The 20,619-nt window shown below is 44.7% G+C and overlaps 1 protein-coding gene across 1 annotated transcript in view; it reads right to left on the bottom strand.

Annotated features, from left to right (window-relative positions):
• Positions 1-19,523, bottom strand: part of CEP350 (centrosomal protein 350) — a 124,440-nt gene extending 104,917 nt beyond the window's left edge. Inside the window, exons 1-3 of the mRNA XM_082266484.1 lie at positions 19,402-19,523; positions 3,820-3,902; positions 3,398-3,441 (exon numbers count right to left, since the gene is read on the bottom strand). Of these exons, the coding sequence (XP_082122610.1) occupies positions 3,398-3,441; positions 3,820-3,898 (123 nt within the window). The 5' untranslated portion in view covers positions 3,899-3,902; positions 19,402-19,523. The remainder of the gene's footprint in view (positions 1-3,397; positions 3,442-3,819; positions 3,903-19,401) is intronic.
• Between the last annotated feature and the right edge of the window lie 1,096 nt (positions 19,524-20,619).

Raw genomic sequence — 20,619 nt, 5'->3', positions numbered from 1 at the left:
ACTTCAACCAAACCAGGCGGCGAGATAACACCGCCACACTGTGTACACGTGCAGCCAACGGAACCATATCCAGGTCCGCATCACACAAATACATGACACCCTGGTGGATTTGATCCACCATATCCAAAGTCGCCTGGGGGGCAGAATCAGCCACCAGGACACGCCTAAGCACCTGCGTCCAGCTCGCGACCGCCTGGGCCGCCATAAGTGAAGCAAATAAAGCTTTCAACATAGAACCCATAATAGAATAGGTATGACGGGCAAGGGACTCCATCCTTTTGTCCGTGGCATCCCGGAACACCGGGGTGTCTGCAGCAGGAATCGCAGTGGACTTGTTCAAAACTGCTATCGCATGGTCCACCGGAGGTGGGACACACCAACGCTCAGCCTAAACCTACTTGGTACAGCAAAAGGTTTGCGTATATTACGCCATTGTTCTTTCACAGCACGCTGAAAATCATCAGTGCATGGAAACATCTGCGATGATTTGCGCCTTTTCTGCGTCCCATAAGCCGCCAAGGCAGCTGGAGGACATGTTTCCTCCTCCAAACGCAGAGTTTGCTTGATAGAAGCAACCAAGTCATCCATGAGTGCAAGCTCTTCAGACGAGCCAGGGGGAGAAATATCAACCCCCCTCTACCTCAGCCTCCTTCCCTGACCCTATAAGGTCCAGGGAGGAACGAGACCCCGGTAAGGAGATCTCTGCCACAGCAGCCCCAGTACCATCACCCTCTGAATCAGAGGAAATTGAAACTCTGGGCCTTTTAGAGGAATGAGCAGCCACCAGCATTTGCACCTGAGTCGCAAGGCTAGCCACAATCGCAGCCAAACCCCCCCCCCCGGGGGGGGGGAACCGCAGTCCCCTGGCTTCCCACTAAAGTGGCAGGAAAACTTGCATTCCTGAGAATCCATGCCCCTGTAGTAGCAAAAATAAATGGGTGACCGCCCCTTTAAGAGAGCGCTGCGATCGTAGCCCACTCACACTAGGCACCCCACACAAGGGACCCCCACAGGGACAAGTATACCAAGGCAGGATACAGGGAATAGAGAGAAATGAACCTGGAGAGATCGGTGCTGCTGCTGCTGCCTGCGGTGCTCCTGAAGGAAAGGAAGTGCTGGCATACAGGGCGCTCTAGTAAAGCCTATGGAGGCTACAAGAAAATGGCCGCCATGCATGTAAAACATGCGGCCGGAGCGATCGCAGCCAAAATGACGCCGTTTTGGCGCCGAAACCGCCGCTCCCACACCCCATGAGGGTGAAGTAAAACACACCATCTGCCCAAAAAAGGAACATGGTAAACCGCCGCAGCGGTGCTGTAATGTGCCCCAAGCATGAGAAACTCAAGCCCCACAGCACACAGCCGTTCACACAGACAGAAACTGACACAGAGTGCAGCCAGCCCCCCCTCCTGCAGCCCACAGCATGCAATGTGAGAGATAGGGAAACAGTAATAGTGTGAACACAGGGCAAGGTACACAGTCCCAGACTGACACCCCCCAGACAGACAGGTCCCCACATGAATACACTTACCTCTTACATGGCGTGGGGGACCCGCACAGGCGAACAAGCCGCTGTACATGAGACAGGGAGAGTCGCATCCAGGACGCAGCAGAAGGTGGGTTGAGAAACCGCACAGCGTCCGGTGAGGTAGCCACCTCACCTAGCATCCCTGCACGGAACAGGGATGGGTCGTTCAGATAACTCAGGAGCGATACCTGACTGAACGCTCGATGGCGGGCTGAGAAACCACTGACCCACAGCCTGCTACCAGGGGGGTCAGCCCGAGACGCAGCCCGCATGATCCTCTTCTTCCGAAGAACTAACTAACGCTGGTAAAATAACAGCTAACAAGAAAGAGAGAAAAAAACTCAAATCAAATCCAAAGAAAGGAAAGAGAGCTGAGACAAGGTGCCCCAGCACAGAAACTTCCAGCTACTCCTGACAGCTAGACAAATGAAACTGAGTTGGATACAAGAAGTGGAGGGTTATGTACTGAGGGGACCACCCCCTGGGGGTGGGATATGTTAAAAGTCTTTGTACTAACATATTCTGTTGTCTAGCTACTCCTACGGAATAGAGGACATAACCCCATTGGTGATGAATATGAAGTGGGCGGCGACTGTCGGAGGACGTAAGAGAAAAATTTTTTGGGCTTGTGCACGTGTGCTCTGTAAATAACATTTATTTCTTATAGTCCATAAAAACAAATAGGATTGTAGAGCACTGAGCCAGCCTGGCTGGAGAAATTTTGACAAGCAGCCTGGCAATCAAGTTAGAAATATCTTCATGGGTTACAGATAGATGAGCAGATGATGGGGAGCTCCGAATGTAAAAAATGCATCTATTCATAGGGAGAAATACATTATTTGCTGCAGGTATCTATGGAGGGACCTTGGTCAGGGAAACGTTTATCTACCAGACAGACAAGGTCTGTACTATAAAAGTAAGTAGCACAGCAAGCTGGGATATATGCCCGAGGTCCAGCCGCCATTCTAGGTTTAGTTTGGCGGCACCCGCAGTAAGTGTATTGCAATTTTTATGCACTTTATGGACCTTATTGTACTGAACTGCCAACATTGACTGGTGTTAAGTTCTATTTGAGCCCAAGTTCTTTTTTCTTTTTTTTTTTTTTTTTTTATTGTTTTATACTTTTTGGTAAAATAAAATTACTATAGTATGAGAATTTAATCTTTTCTCATGCCAGATGATTTATCCTGCTTGACTGATTGAAAAATTCCTTGATGGTTCCATCTTAATGCGTGGGAGTACCACCGGATTGGTCGGTTCAACACAGATTAACAGAGAGGAAACGCATTCATATCCTAACACGCGATTGCTGTTCTATAACAGACAGCAATCAGCTCTGGTGAGTTTGCATTTTTACTGTTTGGTGATGGCAAGACACCATGGGTGACACTTCAGATCAAATCATCCACTGGGCAACCTTGCACTTCAATTTTTCCTTTTTCTTTTTTTCACGTAGATTTAATGCAATGGACAATTTTTTTGTAAATATAAAATTTTATTTATATTGTTTGTTTACACAGCGCTGCAACTTTTTTATGTTATGTAGCACAGTGGGATGAGAGGAAAATAAACTTTAGAGGTCGAATTGTTACATATAATCCTCTGCTCCCGCTTATTGGCTGCGCTAGAAACATGGTATCTCCACTGTGCATGGACCTGTAATGCACAAATCTGAATGGGGCTGGGGAGTAAAGTCTTAAAAGAGAACACAACGCCTTTTCACCAGACTGGTGTTTCAATAAACTAGTTGTAGAAGAATTATCTAGGTAAGTTTATTAAAGTGTAGCCCCTAAGACTGTAATGTTTCTATTTTTAGGTTTATTGAAATGAAGCTGAATCTCTCTTACAGACTGCTCAGGCAATACTCACAGCAGCTTTGGCATTAGAGATCGCCTTCCACGCTTTGCTGATCTCTGCAAAAAGAAAAGTAATATTACTCCAATGCCTCCTATTACTATGGCATTCCACATACATGCAGCCCGTTTAAAATGAGTTTTGCTAGCCTTTTACAGCTTTACAATGTACAGGAGAGTGGTTTCGTATAAGGTTCATACAGAGCTTTTCTGGGACATGGTAATTTTTCCGCTTATAAACAGGGTTTAAAAACAACCCCAATCTGTCAGTCTCCAAAGCAATCCACTTTCCTAGCAAAGACTACAGTGCAAGCTTAGATCGTTGACTTTTACTTTTCTCGGATGAGAGATCCGGACAGTGTGCTGCACACTTATAAGTAGAAACACAAATACTGCATACGCAGGGACAAAACCGTCAGTATCAAGTGTTATCAGTACCTTGAATGGTCTCCTGAGGCTGCAGATGTGTGGGGTCCTTGCAAAATTTTCCCGTCCTCCATAAACTCTTCTCAGCCATTCATCTATAATTAAACAGAAGAAACCGTGAGGAGAAATGACCAAAGTGCAGAAAGCGAGAGTGTTCAGCTTCAAGCCCGATTGCCCCTTAACCCCCCCCCCCCCTCCTTCAAATGCTCAGTGCAGGCCAAGCTGTCATAAGATCCACAGTGCTGGAGGCTGTCTCCAACAGCTGCCAGGGACGAGGATCAAATGAAGGCTCCCAGATACTAGAGGTTTAATGAGGGACAGTGCCCAGCAAATGTGTTACACGAAGGCCTGTAGAGAGACTATATGCCAACATCCAAAACTATAAACCCTGCATTATGCTTTATTGGAGAGCTCTGGCCTTCTAGTGTTGACCGGTATAAGAACTAAAGAGAGGATATATTTATATAAAACAGCTGTTCAAGTTTTGGCTGGACGGCAGCCAAAGCAGTCTGCCAAGTTATCATCTGCAGGTATCTTTATATCACAGGACTTTAACAGAGCTCTTTTCCAGCCTCCAATGTGACAATCTAGCTAGAATTGCAGCACTTTAAAAATAAAATATGTGCTTGCCTTTAAGTGGCTGAAGCAAGCCATAGATAACGCGATTTTCTTTCCTGCAACCACGAGTTGCAGGAAATAAAATCACTAAATTCTCCCATCAACACAGTCAGTGTTTTCAGAATTCCCCCGCTGAGCTATTGTGTTTTCCTTGTGTCGGGGCACAGGAAGCCATCCCTGCCGGGAGAACACAGTGATTATTTTCAAGAAAGGTACACATACACAACGTTCGACCTGTGCCAGTGAAAGAGTCAAGTACATTGGATCTTATGAAAAAAGTTTCAACTGTGGCTGTAAGTAGTCTTTTTAGGAGGAATGCAGGATAGTTCAATCCCTGGGGTTAGTGAAGGTGGCTGCAGGGTTCATACAGAGCTAGAGGGACTCTGCGACAGACAAAAAGGGGTAGGAGAAGAAAAGCAGCGCCACCTCAGTGTAGATTAAAAGGTTATTTATTACATAAAAACAATGTAGTAACTCACACAGAGGAAATAGTTGATCAGCAAATGGTGATGGATCATCTGCAACACTGTAGGGATGTTAGGGAAGTACACTGTGGCGGCCGTGGTCCTGGCTGTGCCGGTGGAGTCCGACACTTCATGTGTTTCTGGCAGCATTCAGTATCCAGGCTTACATCCAATAGTGGCAGGGGGGTGCTCGCGTTCGGAGCATGCATGCTCCTTCCTCTTGCCCCGTTAGTCTTGACTCCTCCAGAATCCAAACCCCCTGAGCACAATCCATGCTCAAGACACCTCCAAAACCGGACAGGCTGGCATCCGTGGTAACCACCGTCCAGTACAGGGGAAGGAAGGATTTTCCCTGTTCGAAGCGCTGGAGAGGGAAGCCACCAAAAATCGGGGACCCTTTCGTATCCCGGCTCAACAGAATCAGAATGTCTAGAGACTATGGATTCTTGTCCCACTTGGCAAGTATCTCTCTCTGCAAAGGTCTCGTGTGGAATTGTGCAAATGGAACCGACTCAAAAAGGTAGACACCATCAGGCCCAGCACCCGCATGCAAGTCCTGAAACAACCGACTGCTTGTCAACAGAAGTCGAATTGCATCCTGCAGCTTCAGGAGCTTTTCCAGCGAAAAACACCCTGGCTGAGGCCGAGTCCAGGAAATTCAATGTTCAACTGATTTTCAGGTTGTCCTTTAGAGCAGTCGGAGACTCTGCTTGCAGAAGAAGATAGTCAAGGCATCCCAGTACGGCAATCCCCCGCTGTTGCAACAATGCTAACACCGGGGCCAACACTTTTGTGAATACCCAAGGAGCGGAGGCAAGACCAAAAGGGTAATGCCACAAATTGATAATGCTCCTCGCCCACGACAAAATGAAAGGAAGCGCTGATGCCCGACATATGGGGATACGGAAGGTAAGCGTCCTTGATAGCGATAGAGGCCAGAAGATCCCCTTGATGAAGGGATGCCACTACTGTACGAATAGACTCCATCCGGACCTTCTGTACCCGCACAAATCGGTTCAAGGCTTTGAGGTCCAGGATTGGACCAACTTTGCCTTCCTTCCTTTAGAATGGTAAACCGGTTTGAAAAAAAAAAAAACCCCGAAAACGTTCAGAGTTTGGAACCGGTACAACCACTCCTAGCAGTAGCAAATCTTGTACCACCCAAAAGAGACCACGCAAGTGGTCTGGGGACAAATGCAGGTTGGAAGGAAAAAACCTCTATGGAAATTCGATCTCGTAGCCGGACCGAATCAGCTTGTGGACCCAACTGTCTTGAATTAAGGAGGTCCACGGGTCCAGAAAGAAACTAAGTACACCCCAAATACAGGTGAGGGCGCCCCTTCAGGTAGAAGAGGGCTTGTCTGCAGGACTGAAGGACCTGCTCTCGGCTTACTAGGCCAGGGCCATTTGGAACCTCCGGAGGTGGTCCTAACAGATTTGGATCATTTGTCTTGAGATCCTGAGGAACGAAAAGGCCGCTGATGAGCTGAGAAAAAAAGTGACCATGTCTGCGATGAGACTCCTTGCCCCTGGAAGCCTGTGGGGGGAGAGTAGTCTTCCCTCCTGTAAATCCTTTAATGATTTTATCCAGGGAAGACCCGAACAGGCGATCCCCCACAAAAGGGGAAATCCGATAAGCCCTTCTTGGAAGCTTGGTCCGCAGACAGCAATTCAGCCATATCATGCGCTGAAGGATCACTGCTGTCACAAACAGCCTAAAAACGACTGAAGGAGCCGCATCCAGAGAGGCATCACGGATAAACTGCAACCCTTGAACCAACTGGTCTGCCAGCTCCTTAAAAGCAGGGGGGGGGGGGGGAAGCTGTTCCTCCTCCAGATCCTGGCGCAAAAGCTTTGCCTACTCCGCCAAGGTCTGGGTCACCAAAGCAATGGTGAACATCGGCTTAAGGGCTGAACCGGCCCTAGTAAACATGTGTAGGACCAAGGTCTCCGCTCTCCTATCAAAATGGTCTTTAAAAGCCGGAGACTCCTCCACCGGAATTAGAGTGGATTTAATCAGCTTGGAAACCTGAGAATGCACCATAGTTGGGACTGTCCACTTTTTTTAAACCGGGACTCTTCAAAGGGATACCTTCTAGCGCAAATGCTTAGGTACTGCCACATTGCATTTAGGGCAACCCCACTGACTCACGACAATTTTGTCAAAATAGCGGAAAAAGGAAAAACCTTTGCTGCTTTTGAGGATTTTCGGTTACCGAAGGTGAACAGCGCCTCTGACTCAGCCGCATCCTCCATTTTTAAAAGTTTCCCGCCCCGATACAATCAATCAATGCATCTACTGGTGCTTTTTTATGCGCGGCTGTAGAAGAAGAGGAATCATATTCACTATTAAAGCACTCAGGGTGTGTGGATGCAGACCCAGTAGGGCAACTCGCGGAAGCCAGATCAGACACAGGATCTGAGGAGACAGAGGAGGCAGTTGAAGGCGGTGGACAATTTGGCTGGTCCGCTTATGCAGGACCATATCAACCTTAGACACTAATGACAGGGCCGCTGCCATTGCAGACAGGGTGGACTGGGACCCAGAAAGGCCAGCCCCCTCTGAGAGGGGATCAGGTGGTGAAATGTGCTCCAGGGACTCCATGGTTAACTAGGAGAACCACACAGGCAAAAAAGAGAAACCACTGCCAAGTGACCCCCCCCGCCATGCTAGCGGCACCACAGGTCCCAGCACAACCAGTCACTGCTATAGCAGAGAGAGGCAGACCCGCAAGGCACCCAGAGGAACTCGTCACCCCTGGTCAGGCACAGAACATAGTCCAGATGATGCTCACCATGCAGCGATCAGAGAAAAAGAGGGGTAGATAGATGAGGGGTTGTCCATGTCTGTCAATGAACGAAACAGAAAATACTTTGTGTGTGCAAATTAACATATATTGGCTGCAATCAATGGCACGCTTTGTGGGAGTATTTTGTAGTATAGTGTCCCGTAGAAAATGTTGATTCGGAAAGGTAAAGTAAAGGTTTTCTGACAAATCTCATTTATGCAAAACACTATATATCTGCGACTCTACTACAAACACCAGTGTCCTACACACTTCTTCAGGGATTCAAAGTAGCATATAGTGCCAAGCTATGCGCATACTAGCCAACTTGCCTTTTAGTAGAGCCTTAAAGTGATTGTAAACCTTTTTTTAAAAATAAACCAGTTCTACTTACCTGCTTTGTGCAATGGTTTTACACAGATCAGTCCCGATTCTCCTTTTCTGGTGTCCTCTGGCAGGGCTCCTGGCTACACTTCTTCTGCAAGTGCCCCCATAGGAAGCGGCTTTGCTCAATCCCAGGTCACGCTGCCTGCATCTATAGACACAGATAGCGCAGATTTTCCCTGCCTACCAGCCATAGGATTTGACTGACAGCAGCAGGAGCCAATGAAGGGGGGGGGGGGGTGTGTTTGACACAAGCATTTCTTAGGCTGGCCATACACTATACAATTTTCTTGTTCAACTTTCCTTTAGATTTACCAAAACCATGTAATATAGGGTCAAACCTAAACACTTTCAATTTGTATGCAGTCAGGCAGGCCCTTGCACTACATAGTTTAAGGTAAATCTAAAGGAAATTGAATAAGAAAATTGTATAGTGTATGGCCAGCCTTAGAGACTGTCTGGTGTTCGCATAGACCCATAGAATTGACTTATACAGATAGAGGATTGACAAAGCAGGCAGAAAATCCCACTGGCTACTTAGGATCAACACACTATAGGCTATGTTTTGCTCATTTGTTGTTATTTCAGGAGGTTTACAACCACTTTAAGGCTGGGTTCACATATATGCAAATTGGATGTTTTTTTTTTTTTATCTTCATCGCACAACATGTCAATGTGACCGGCTTTCAATGGAGCCAGTTTACACTTGTCCTGGGGACCCGCAGTGCGGTTTTGAAAAGGGTTCTGTGCGGTTTTGTATCTGGTTCGGGTGCAAATTCAAGGGAAAAAAAAAATTTGTCCCAGAATCGCACCCGATTAGGTGAACAGAAATGCTCTGGACTGCGAACCGCAGCCAGACATGTGTGAACCCAGCCGAATACTTTTGTATTTGCTCCATTAAGCCAGTTGCCATGGTCTAAAAAAAAAAAAAAAAGTTTTATTCTGAGCCCTCTTAAGAGGTCATCTCCAGGTGCTATGAAGAAGTCAATTGGCACTTTTCCACTGCAAGTACCGGCTCGGCTCTACTCGGCCCTGCTTGGCCCGGTTTGCTTTTCCACTGCGGTACCGCATGGTACGGTGTTGGAACGGTTCGGTACGGTATAGGTTTGCTTTTCCACTAAAGTAGTACTAAAGTTAAGTGGGTGGGATAACAACGGGGTGGGTGTGATTCTCTGACCAATCAGTGGCTAGTAGTGACTGCATGCAAAGGATTGTGGGATATGGTACCAGTTTGGTACCTGTTGGAACCACAATCGAGTAGGTACTGTTTTTTCAGAGCCGTACCGTTCGGTTCCATGCAGTGGAAAAGCAAACCTATACCGTACCGTACCGAACCGTTCCGACCCTATACCATGCGGTACCGCAGTGGAAAAGCACAAAAGCGTGCCGAGCCGGTACGGTTCTATGCAGTGGAAAAGCGCCGAATGTTGAATCCAATGCCTCGTACACACGCATCGATAGTTGGCTGTGAATTTTCGGCCAACGTCCGATCGGCCGATTTTCGGCTTGTTAGTATGATGCTTTCGACAACCGACTGACTTTTCGGCCGAATAAAATCTGGTGTGTAGGCTATTAAAATTTTTGTTGGCCGTCAACAGAACGGCCGATTTTCCGACAGTCAGTACAGATTTCGGCAGACAAAAATCTGATGAGCAAGACTGGGCATGCTCAGAGAAGAAAAAACACGCGGAAAGTAAACCAACACATGACATCACTTCTGAAGTTAGTTGTTGTTGGCCGAGAAAATTTGTGTGCAGTCTAGAGCACATTTCAACCAACACAACAACACTGGACAAAAGACGGCCGATCGGTGGGCCGATAATCGTCACGTGTGTACGAGGCATAAGGCTAACACTATAACCATTCTTTTTTTCCTTCTTATAGTTTTACTAAAGTTAACAGAGGAATTAGAAAAGTTGTCAGGCTTTTAATGTTGGGTGTGCCCCTCTTAGGGAGATTTACGATCTCTATTTGTCCTGTTTATCTTTACCACCAAGCATGAAAGCGAAAGAAAATGCAAAATTTGGGTCGTCACCAGAACAGGGATAGAGGGGAAATCTTCCAATGGAGACACTGTCACTTTGGATGAATTTTCTTTCACTTTCTGTTTTGGCTATGTGACAGGAAGGGAAATCTCCCCAATGGGACAAAGACAGCAAAAAGAGGTTCTAGTCCTCCCTCTGCCAGTTACATAACAAACATTTTATAGTTAATTTATGCAGTAATTCTGCATAAAAAGGTTATTGCATTTATAATGAATGCTGCACAGTGATAATTGATGAACAGGAGATGTATTTCTTCATACAGTACACATGATTATTATAAACAGGATTTATATAGTGCCAACAGTTTGCGCAGAGCTTTACAATACGGGGGCAGACAGTACAGTTTTCAGTTACAATACAATTCAATACAGGAGGAATCAGAGGGCTCTGCCGTTAGAGCTTACGATCTAGAAGGGGCGGTCAAGAGATACAAAAAGGTAATAAATGTGGGGGATTAGCTGATGGAGAAAATAAAAGTACAATTGTTAGGTGGATGCAGAATAGGCTTCTATGAAGAGAAGGGTTTTCAGGGATCATCTAAAAGGGGACAGAGTAGGAGATAGTTGGACATATTGGAGTAGGGAGTTCCATAGGATGAGAGAGGCTTAGGAAAAGTCCTGGTTGTGAACATGAGAGGGGGGTGACAAGGAGCTAGAGAGCAGGAGGTCTTGGGAGGAAAGAAGAGAACGATTAGGTTGGTATTTTGAGACAAAGTTAGTGATGTAGCTGGGGGCAGAGTTGTGGATGGCTTTGTAAGTTGTTAGTATTTTGAATGTAAATTTGTTGGGTGAGTAGAAGCCAGTGGAGGGATTGGCAGAGAGAGAGGTGGCAGACAGCAGTTGGCGAGGTGGATGAGCCTGGCAGCAGCATGATGGGGAGATAGACTATGCAATGGTAATCCAATGAAGCGGGAGTTGCAGTAGTTAGGGCAAAAGATGAAGTGTGGTAAAATGAATTTACCACATTCATAGGCTTAAAAATAAAATTTACTTTTTTATTAACAAAGATTATTTACCCGATTTTTAAGTAACATAACTACACAACCCTCCTGAGGTTCCTGTTCATTATAACAGGGTTTTGTCTGTTTGGGAAGCAGGAAGGTTTACTGACTCACAGAAGGGAATTCCCTTTTGAATCTGTAGCCTACTCCATGCCCCCAGCTTCTAGAAAGTCCCTTTCCTTTCCATCATGACCTTCCATCTTTAATCTGGCGTATTCTTTCCATCTTCTCTTGGAGCACTATCCCTATTATTACGCTATTGTGCATTTTTGCATAAGGAATACATGGTATACATTTGTAAGTGCAAATTTAAGCAATTGCATAATGAACGCAGTGTGAGCTGTTCTTGATTTAATCTGTTTGGTAAACACTTTAGAGTGGCAACATGGAGCATAGGATTTATTGGCATGTACAATATTTGATTCCTTGGAGCTGTATTTGTCAGGCAGGCAAAGTTCTAGCTTTTGTCCCTAACCAATTTCAGTTATTCAGGCTAAATTTTTTTTTTTTTTAGTGTAATTTATTTTTATTGAATTTGCTTTTTTTTTAATTTTATTTAATTTTACTTTTGCAGGTTTTACCACTTTTTCTCAGAACTCTTCAGTTCTGGAGTCTGACACGGAGGCCAAGTGCCCATGTATGGGGGCCACCCATGTCATCATGGATCCCCGTACAGACACCCAGGGTGGGACATGTTCCGGCCAGGTACAGGCCCGGTATAGGGAAACATCTACCCAAAAACCGAGACCTGTATGCCCCTATGATGGGGGGACCTTTGCGCATGTCCTGGGCTGTGCGGTTGTCCGTCTCCCCAGAAATCCACGTCTGTGATGCCAGGGCGTATAAACTACCCTGTGAGCACTCCCTCTTCCTCCATCTGGCCAAAGCAAAAGATACAGGCACACTCGGCAGCGTGCATTTTCTTCCTGGCTTGATGTGGTCAGTTTGAAAGAGGAGTCAAAGGGGGACTGGCAGGATCACCTGGTATCGCGCACCAAAAAAAAAAAAGACACAAGTCCATCTAGTTCAACCAATAAAAAGAGAAAAAAAAACAAAAAACTATACAAATAGACAATCCTATACACGCAGTTAATCCAGAGGAAGACGAAAAACCCCAGCAAAGCATGATCCAATTTACTACAGCAAGGGAAAAAAATCCTTGCTAATCCCTCGAGAGGAAATCAGATATTCCCTGGATCAACTAGAAACTGCTTTTCCTCGAGACATAAAGAGTGCCCTCTTGTCCTCTGTGATGACTTTAAATTGAATAACTCAACACCAACTTTACTATATAGACCCCTTATGTATTTAAACATGTTGATTATATCCCCCGCCCCCCCCCCCTTAATCTCCTCTTCTCAAAAGAGAAACTCAGTTCCTCTAATCTTTCCTCATAGCTGAGCTCCCCCATGCCTCTTATCAGTTTGGTTGCCCTTCTCTGCACTTTTTCCAGCTCCCTGATATCCTTTTTGAGAACTGGTGTCGAAAACTGAACTGCATATTCCAGATGAGGTCTTACTAATGATTTGTACAGGGGGAGAATTCTCTCTCTCTGCAGTCCATGTCTCTCCTAATAAAGGACTTTGCTAGCAATGGCTATCTACTCTGAATACTGGAGCAACTTTATTCTTCCACAAGAAGGAATATCTTAATGGAAAAAAAAAAACACACACACACACACACACACACACACACACAAAAAGCACAATGCATATAGACTATGTATGATGGTCTTTAAAGTGATCATGCCAAGAAAAACATTTCACTGATCAAGAACAAGCATACAGACTGCAGGCCAGGACAGTGAGAAGTCCTTATCTCGGCTAGTACTGGGTCAGTGACTTAAAGAATCAAGAGATCTTAGAGAACCGCACAGCAGCCAGACAACAAGCGCTGTTCAATTAGAAGAGCTAAGCAATGACAGCCTGCTTGTTCTCCTAGGACGAGTTTCTATTTTTTTGTATTTTCAGTCACAACTACCCTAAAATAAAAGAATGCAGTCATCTTGTATCAAAATATTGACACTTTTGGGCCCAGTTTAGACATTTTCACTTAGGGGTGTACTCACTTTTGTTGCCAGCGGTTTAGACATTAATGGCTGTGTGTTGAGTTATTTTGAGGGGACAGCAAATTTACACTGTTATACAAGCTGTACACTCACTACTTTACATTGTAGCAAAGTGTAATTTCTTCAGTATTGTCACATGAAAAGATATAATAAAATATTTACAAAAATGTAAGGGATTTACTTACTTTTGTGAGATACTGTACATTCCACATTCAGAACTATGCTACCAAAAGTTGTTTTTGCTGGAGGCTGCCATTTTGCTGAAGTCCAGAGCCTCTGGACAGCAGTAAATAGAACTAAACCCATCAATTTAACGGTTTCACAAAACAATTACATTCTTGGAATTGCTAACTGTCACATTTGCTTGAGTCCTCAACCAAACTGTCAAACCATCAAATAGCTGGTGTTGTAAAGGATAGGAGGGGGTTAATACCACATTAAGGCTAGCAGCAGATCAGCCCCTACAAATTTAACATTGCCTAAAAATGCTTAAAGTGGTACTAGTAATATAAAAAAAAAAAAAAAAAAAAAAAAAAAAATAGTACTCCTATAGCCCCCTCCCCTCTCTTCCTTTCACACAATAAGACATTCAATTACTATTTTATTTTATTTATTTTTTTAATTTCCCCACACTTCCAGAAATTGACATGCCTCCTATGATAGTCACATCATGCATTCCAGTTGGCCTTATCTATGAAGCATCATCAGGGGATCAGTTGTTGCTTCCTGTTTCTTATAGCAGACATCCCGATTCCTGATGACATACTGCAGCCCATGTACATCTTCAGGGGGCAGCCTTTAGGGACCCAAGGCAGTCAACTCCCAGATGCCATAACTGAGGAAGATGGCTAAGCAGGACCAAGTAGGTAGTGGTGAAATTGCAGGTTACTGCAGAGCAACGCTGGATTTGAAGGGTGTAGGAGTATGTGAAAATTACCAAATGAAAAAAGGTAAAGGGGGGCTTTTTTTTTTTTTTTTTTTTTTAAAGGAGGTACGTGAAGCTTCTCAAATATCTAGTAGTAATAATAATATATGTATATATCTCTACAACCTGTAATTAGAACTTGAGATATACACATCTTAAAGCGGAGTCCCGGCCACACACTTTTTTGAGCTAAAAATACCCCCCTAATCCTAAACTACCCCCAATTACCCTAACACTAACCCCACATTACATTTACTGAATAAAGATAAATAATTATCTTTAAAATTGATTGCAGAGCACGGCCATCTCCGGTGTAGGCATCTGAAGCCATGGTGTCCCCCGCTGTGTTCCTCTTCTTGGTTCTGGGCTACCCAGAATGCCGCTCGCAATCTCGCGCATGCGCTGTAGATTGCAATTGGCACTCAGAGTAGCGGCTGGCCATTCCCATTGCATCCTGGGATTGATGACGCTCATCTCCCAGGACGCAATGCAAAGGAGGAAGTGATGTCGGGGGCCGTGTCCGCAGAAGGAGGAAGAGGAAGGAAGGTAAGTTTATTTTCATTAAAAACAAGGTAAGTGAAACAAAAAAAAAAAAATTTCATTATCCAATTCTTTTTCAGGTTTTTGTACTCTAACTGATGCTGCAAAGTTTATTTTTAGGCTGGAACTCCGCTTTAACATGAAAAATAAAATGGAGATTATGAGTGATACATTTAAAGCAGATGTACTAAAATGGAAGAACTCTCAGCAGACAGGTTGGAGGGATTGACCCTTGTGATTGCCATAGACTTGGCAATATTGGAAGGCTTCTATCATTTTTCAACGTCCCAGATTCAAGCAAGCAATTTAAAATTGAACACCAAGAAACAAAAAAAAAATAATAATAATAAATGAATATATTTTATATATATATATATATATATATATATATATATATATATATATTCCCAAACAATAAAGATTAGTTAGCAATATAACGTAACATTTCTAGAGAACACTGGAAGGAATTATCAGAGATAAAACAGTGATCCCGTAGTAGCAATAGTTACAGTTTCCAATTCCCTCCAGCGTTTAATGGAATAGCTACATTGTATCTCCTATTACTAAATTGTATTTTATGTGATCCTCAGCGCCACCTAGTGACCATAATGCAGTATTTTACGAATGAACTTATCCTTACTACTGCCAATAATATTTCAAATACACTTGACCAGAAGAGAAAATAGCCTAGGAGCAATCAATTTTTCCCCCTTTCTTAAAAGAACTGATTAGTTCATAAAGAATTTATGTACATTCATTTTACTGGACAAATAGCCATTTTTTTTTTTTTTTTAACCACAATATACAAAGAAATCCAAAACCTTAAAGCTGTCCCTGGATGGAAGGGCTAGGGGAGATCTTCTAATGGGGAAACCTATTCATCTGACAAATGGCTAATGCCCCGTACACACGTGCAGATCGTCGGCCGAACGATCGGCCGTCTTTTGTCCCGGGGCTGTCCTGTCGCTTGAAAAGTGCAAAAGACTGCACAAGAATTTTGTCCGCCGACTGCAGAAGTGATGTCACGTGATGGTTAACTTTCCCTATGTTTTTTCTTTTCTGAGCATGCCCAGTCTTGCAAATCTGCTGTCTGTCGGCCGAATTCTGTATTGACTGGCGAACAATCGGCCGCTCTGGTGTCGGCATACAAAAATTTTAATGCTTGCACGACAGATTCTTTTTGGCCGAAAGTGCGCTGTCGGCTGTCGGAAGCATCATACTAACAAGCCGAAAATCGGCCGATCAGTCGTCGGCCGAATCTTTTCGGCCGACAATCTGCACGTGTGTACGGGGCATTAGTGAGGATTTCCTCCTAGGTCTGTGGGGTCTCTGGCAAAGTAAATGAAAAATCTCCCAAACAAAAACGAGAAAAGGAAGGAAAAAAAAAAAAAAAAAAAAAAAACTGTCAGGGCTTCACTGCCAGTTTCCCTTACAAAGAATGGCGGCGGCAGCACCCGAGAGCTGACTGAAAAATCAGCGGGGTGTCAATGTTGCTGGATCCCTGAACAGGTAAGTGTCTTAATAACAAAAATCAGAAGCTATAGCATTTGTACCGCAGTTCCTGACTGGGGCTGAAACTTAACCAATTAAGCCCCGGAAGATTTTACCCCCTTCCTGACCAGGGCCTATTTTGCGATTCAGCACTGCGTGACTTTAAACGGACAATTGCGCGGTCGTGCGACGCTGTACCTAAACAAATTTGGCGTCCTTTTTTTCCCACAAATAGAGCTTTCTTTTGGTGGTATTTGATCACCTGTGCGATTTTTTGATCATGCGATCAACAAAAAAAAGAGTCAATTTTGCAAAAATATCAATATTTTTCCCATTTTTTTTTTTTATACGAAATTCCCCAAAAAAATGTAAAAATCAAAATTTTTTAAGATTTTAGGCCAATTATTTTTTTTACCATATGTTTGGTAAAAAAAAAAAAAAATTGCCAAAAGCGTATTTTGATTGGTTTGTGCAAAAGTTATCGCGTTTACTAACAAAGGGAAAGATTTTTGTAATTTTTGTTGTTTTTTTTTTAACGCGTAATGGCGGCGATCTGCAATTTTTTTTGCGGGACTGCGACATTGGGGCGGACAGATCGGACCCTTGACTGACATTTTTTACACTTTTGGAGTTACCAGTGACATTACTGCAGTAATCAGTGCTATACATATGCACTGTTACTGTAAAAATGACACTGGCAGTGAAGGAGTTAACTATATTGGAGAGGGAGGGGTAAAGTGTGTCCCTAGGGGCGTGTTTCTAACTGTGATTGGCTGTGGCTTGATGTGTAAGAACAGTGATCAACGGTCCTACATAGTAGAACCGTTTGATCACCATTCTTACACAGGGGAGAATGACAGGCGGCTTTGTTTACACTAGCCGCCTGCCTTTCTCCCGCTGTCACGGACGATCGCGAGTGCTCGGCGGAGATTGGGTCCCCCGGGCACACGCGCGAGGGGGGTGGTCCGTGACCGAGCGGGAGCGCACATCCGGCGGCGCTCACTCCCAAAACCTTTACAGGCTAGCGACATAGCCCTACGTCGCTTTGCCTGTGAGGAGCTGACTGCCGACGTAAATAGTCGTGCGGCAGTCGGCAAGTGGTTAAAGAGAAAAGGAATTCTGATCCATTACTTGTACCTATAGGTAAGCCTTTTTATAGGCTTACCTATAGGTACTGTGAATATCTCCAAAATGGGGACAGTTTAGGAGATATTTACATTATATGTAGCCGATGATGTCATCAGCGCATGCCCTCTGAAGGAATGGCTCCCCATGCCCTTCCTTAAGATTCCTGTGCTTCCTAAACAGCAGCTCCCCTGTGAATGCGCGGGAGTGACATCATGCAGCTCTGGCCAATCACACAGCCAGAGTCTGTGGACCTGAAAGGAAGATGAATGCGACCTGCAGCGGGGACAAGGCATTGATCGAGGGCTTCGTTAGCATGTAAGTTTTACATAATGTGCTAGCATGCATTGCATACTAGCACATTTTGGCTTTAATTTGAAGGTCATAAAGAAAAAAAAAAACCTGCCAATTTACTTACTCTCTAACTTGCTGTTTTGGCTGGGTGACAGGAAGCAAACGGAAATCTCTCTACTGGGACACACGATGGCAAACAAAAACCCCACAGGGGTTATAACCCTTGATAAAGTTTGCCTTCAATTTGACTTTAAAGCGTATGTGTTATCAAAGTATTTTTGTATTAATAGTGTGAGAAAGGACTATAACACTCAAATATTTTATTGCCGTTTGTGTCCCTTCCCCATGTAGCACCCTCCTAGCTAGGTGCTCAGTAAAAGCATTGTTTGCTCTGCCTGCTTATCAGGGGAACCTGATTGTTAGTTTTGCCTGTTGCATGTGGGATTCATCTGGGCTGAGGTAGTGTCCCCACTGTATCCAATTGGAGAGCCTGTTGGGCAGTGGAGGAAACCCAGCCAGTAACACAGGTTTTTATGACTATCCCAGTGGATTGGCACAACACTGGTGCATCCTGGGATATGTTATAAAAGTCACGGGCACATGTGACAGGCGGTCATTGGGTGGGAAGCCAGGTCCCGGGAGGAGTGGGACGTCCGTCTCTCCTTTTGTCAGCAAGGAAGGTGGTCACAGGCAGCCTAGAGGACCAAGCAGGTGATGATGAGCCAGGTGGTCCAGGATACTGACAAGTGGAGCTGAAGGCAGAGCAACCCAGGGAAAAACAGTGTCTGTGAGTACCGGGAGGCTTGCCAGGGGGTCTGCCCAGGAAGGGGACCACTCCAGTGGACAGGGGCTAGCATGCACAGGAAGTGAGAAAGGGGGTGCCAAGTCAGGACCTTGAAGAGGAATTCATTCAGGAGCATATCTTCTACTTCACTTCAGTGACAAGGTGAATCCGCGGCCTTGCCGCACACACAACAGTCAGTTGTCCTCAGAAATTGTGCATAGTTCAAGTTGGAGTATCCCACTCATCCCTTCTCCCATCTAAGTTCCAAATAAAACACATAAAACCAAATCCCCTGGACTGTTCATTGTCTGAGCCAAGTGATACGTTTTACAGACTCAGTGTTGCTATGGGTAACCCAGGGGAATCAAATCTCAGCAGCTCCCTAGGGGGCAGTGCTACACCCATATTCATTCTGGTGACTATTTATAAAAAGAAACAGAAAATGCCCATCTGTGGTCACAAGAACAGGAGATGACTGGCTTATCGGAGATTTCCCATCAAATTTTTAGGTGAAAACCATGGGCATCGCAGAATCGAATCATTGACAGAATAATTGTAATCAAATCATGAGCCCAGTGATGGCACCACAGAGACACCCTGCACTCATAGTAGGTCCTCAGTCTGACAACTGGAAGGACTGAGGACATCTTGTGGTGAAAGAAGCACACTGCAGAGACAGCACCAGATATGAAGTGAATATTGGGCTGGTTTTTGGATCACCTGCTGAGGGGGAACTAATACAAACACCGGAATACGGCCTTTACTGACCACTGAACATTCCAGAACAGCTGAACGTATGGGCGGCACTACACCCGGGCTACAAACACCAACTGCTCCATGAAGCCCAGGAGTTCCCCGGCTGTTTCCTTGCTTCTAACCCGCTTACTAGCAAGGCTTGCTGGGATTTCTAGTCCCCTTATAGGCACTGTACACACACAAAGTAGGGATAGACCCCCTTCATAAAGGCCTGAGTGCAGCTGCGTCCCCAGCTTCCCTCGGGGCAGACCGGCGCACAATACCGGTGCTGAGTACCCCAACAGCTGTCAGTACATAACAGTAATAACACTGACCTCATACCCCGCTCCACAAGCGTCCCAGACCCTCTTCTATCCCCTTCTCTGCCAGATACAAGACTACTTCCGCTTCCGGGGCGGTGCGCTGCTTCCCATTGGCTGGCAAGGATGGGAAGCTGACGGCACAGCAACAGCCGTTCGAAAAGCGCCAGGGAGGGCGGGAGGCAGAGAAGGGGAAATCTCGCGAGATAGCCGCCCCGCCTACATTTGCGTTCCATTGCGGTTATGTTATGGCTCTGTCACTCAGACCACTCCCCACTGCCTGCTGATTGGCTGGGCGGCTAGTGCTCCTGCGATTGTGAAAGAGATCGTCACGTTCTATTCCACTATATGACCTCCAATCAGGAATTCCCTATGTGCGATTGTGCGCAACACACTTCACTTACATTGCTTTAGATGTCTGTTTACATTATATTATTTATATGCTATTAAATATTTATTTTATAATAAAATAAATGTGAAAGTCAGTTCACAAGGATTACTGCACTAGTATCACACATTGTGTATATATATATAAAGTATACTTACTATAAGAATATATTTTATAATATTATATTCAGTGATCTATTATTTAATAATGGTAAGTATGGTAATAATAATATTATTTCTGTAACTATATACTTTTTAATTTATTTAACCATTTCAATACCGGGCACTTTCACCCCCCTTCCTGCCCAGGCCAATTATCAGCTTTCAGTGCTGTCGCAGTTTCAATGACAAAGTGCAGTCGTGCAGCGCTGTACCCATATGACATTTTTATCATTTTTTTTTAGAAAGATCTTTCTTTTTTTGGTATTTATTCACCACTGGGTTTTTTATTTTTAGCTTAAAAAGTTTAAAAAGGCTGAAGATTTTGAAAAAAAAAAAAAAGTTTTTCTTAATTTCCGTTAGAAGAAAATTTTTTGTAAAAAAGCAATTTTTCTACTTCATTGATGAGGCAGCACTGATGGACACTGATGAAGTGGCACTGATGAACACTGATGAGGTGGCACTGATGGACACTGATGAAGTTGCACTGATGAACACTGATGAGGCGGCACTGATGGACACTGATGAGGTGGCACTGATGAAAACTGATTAGGTGGCACTAATGGACACTGATATGCAGCACTGATGAACACTGATGAGGCGGCACTGATTGGTGGCACTGAAGGCCACTGAAAGACAGCACTGAATAGCATCACTGGTGGGTGCTGACTGGCATCACTGCTGAGC

Source organism: Pelophylax lessonae (genome assembly GCF_965119305.1).
Source record: "Pelophylax lessonae genome assembly, chromosome: 8".
Taxonomy (NCBI): domain Eukaryota; kingdom Metazoa; phylum Chordata; class Amphibia; order Anura; family Ranidae; genus Pelophylax; species Pelophylax lessonae.
This window is presented reverse-complemented; position numbering and strand designations above follow the sequence as displayed.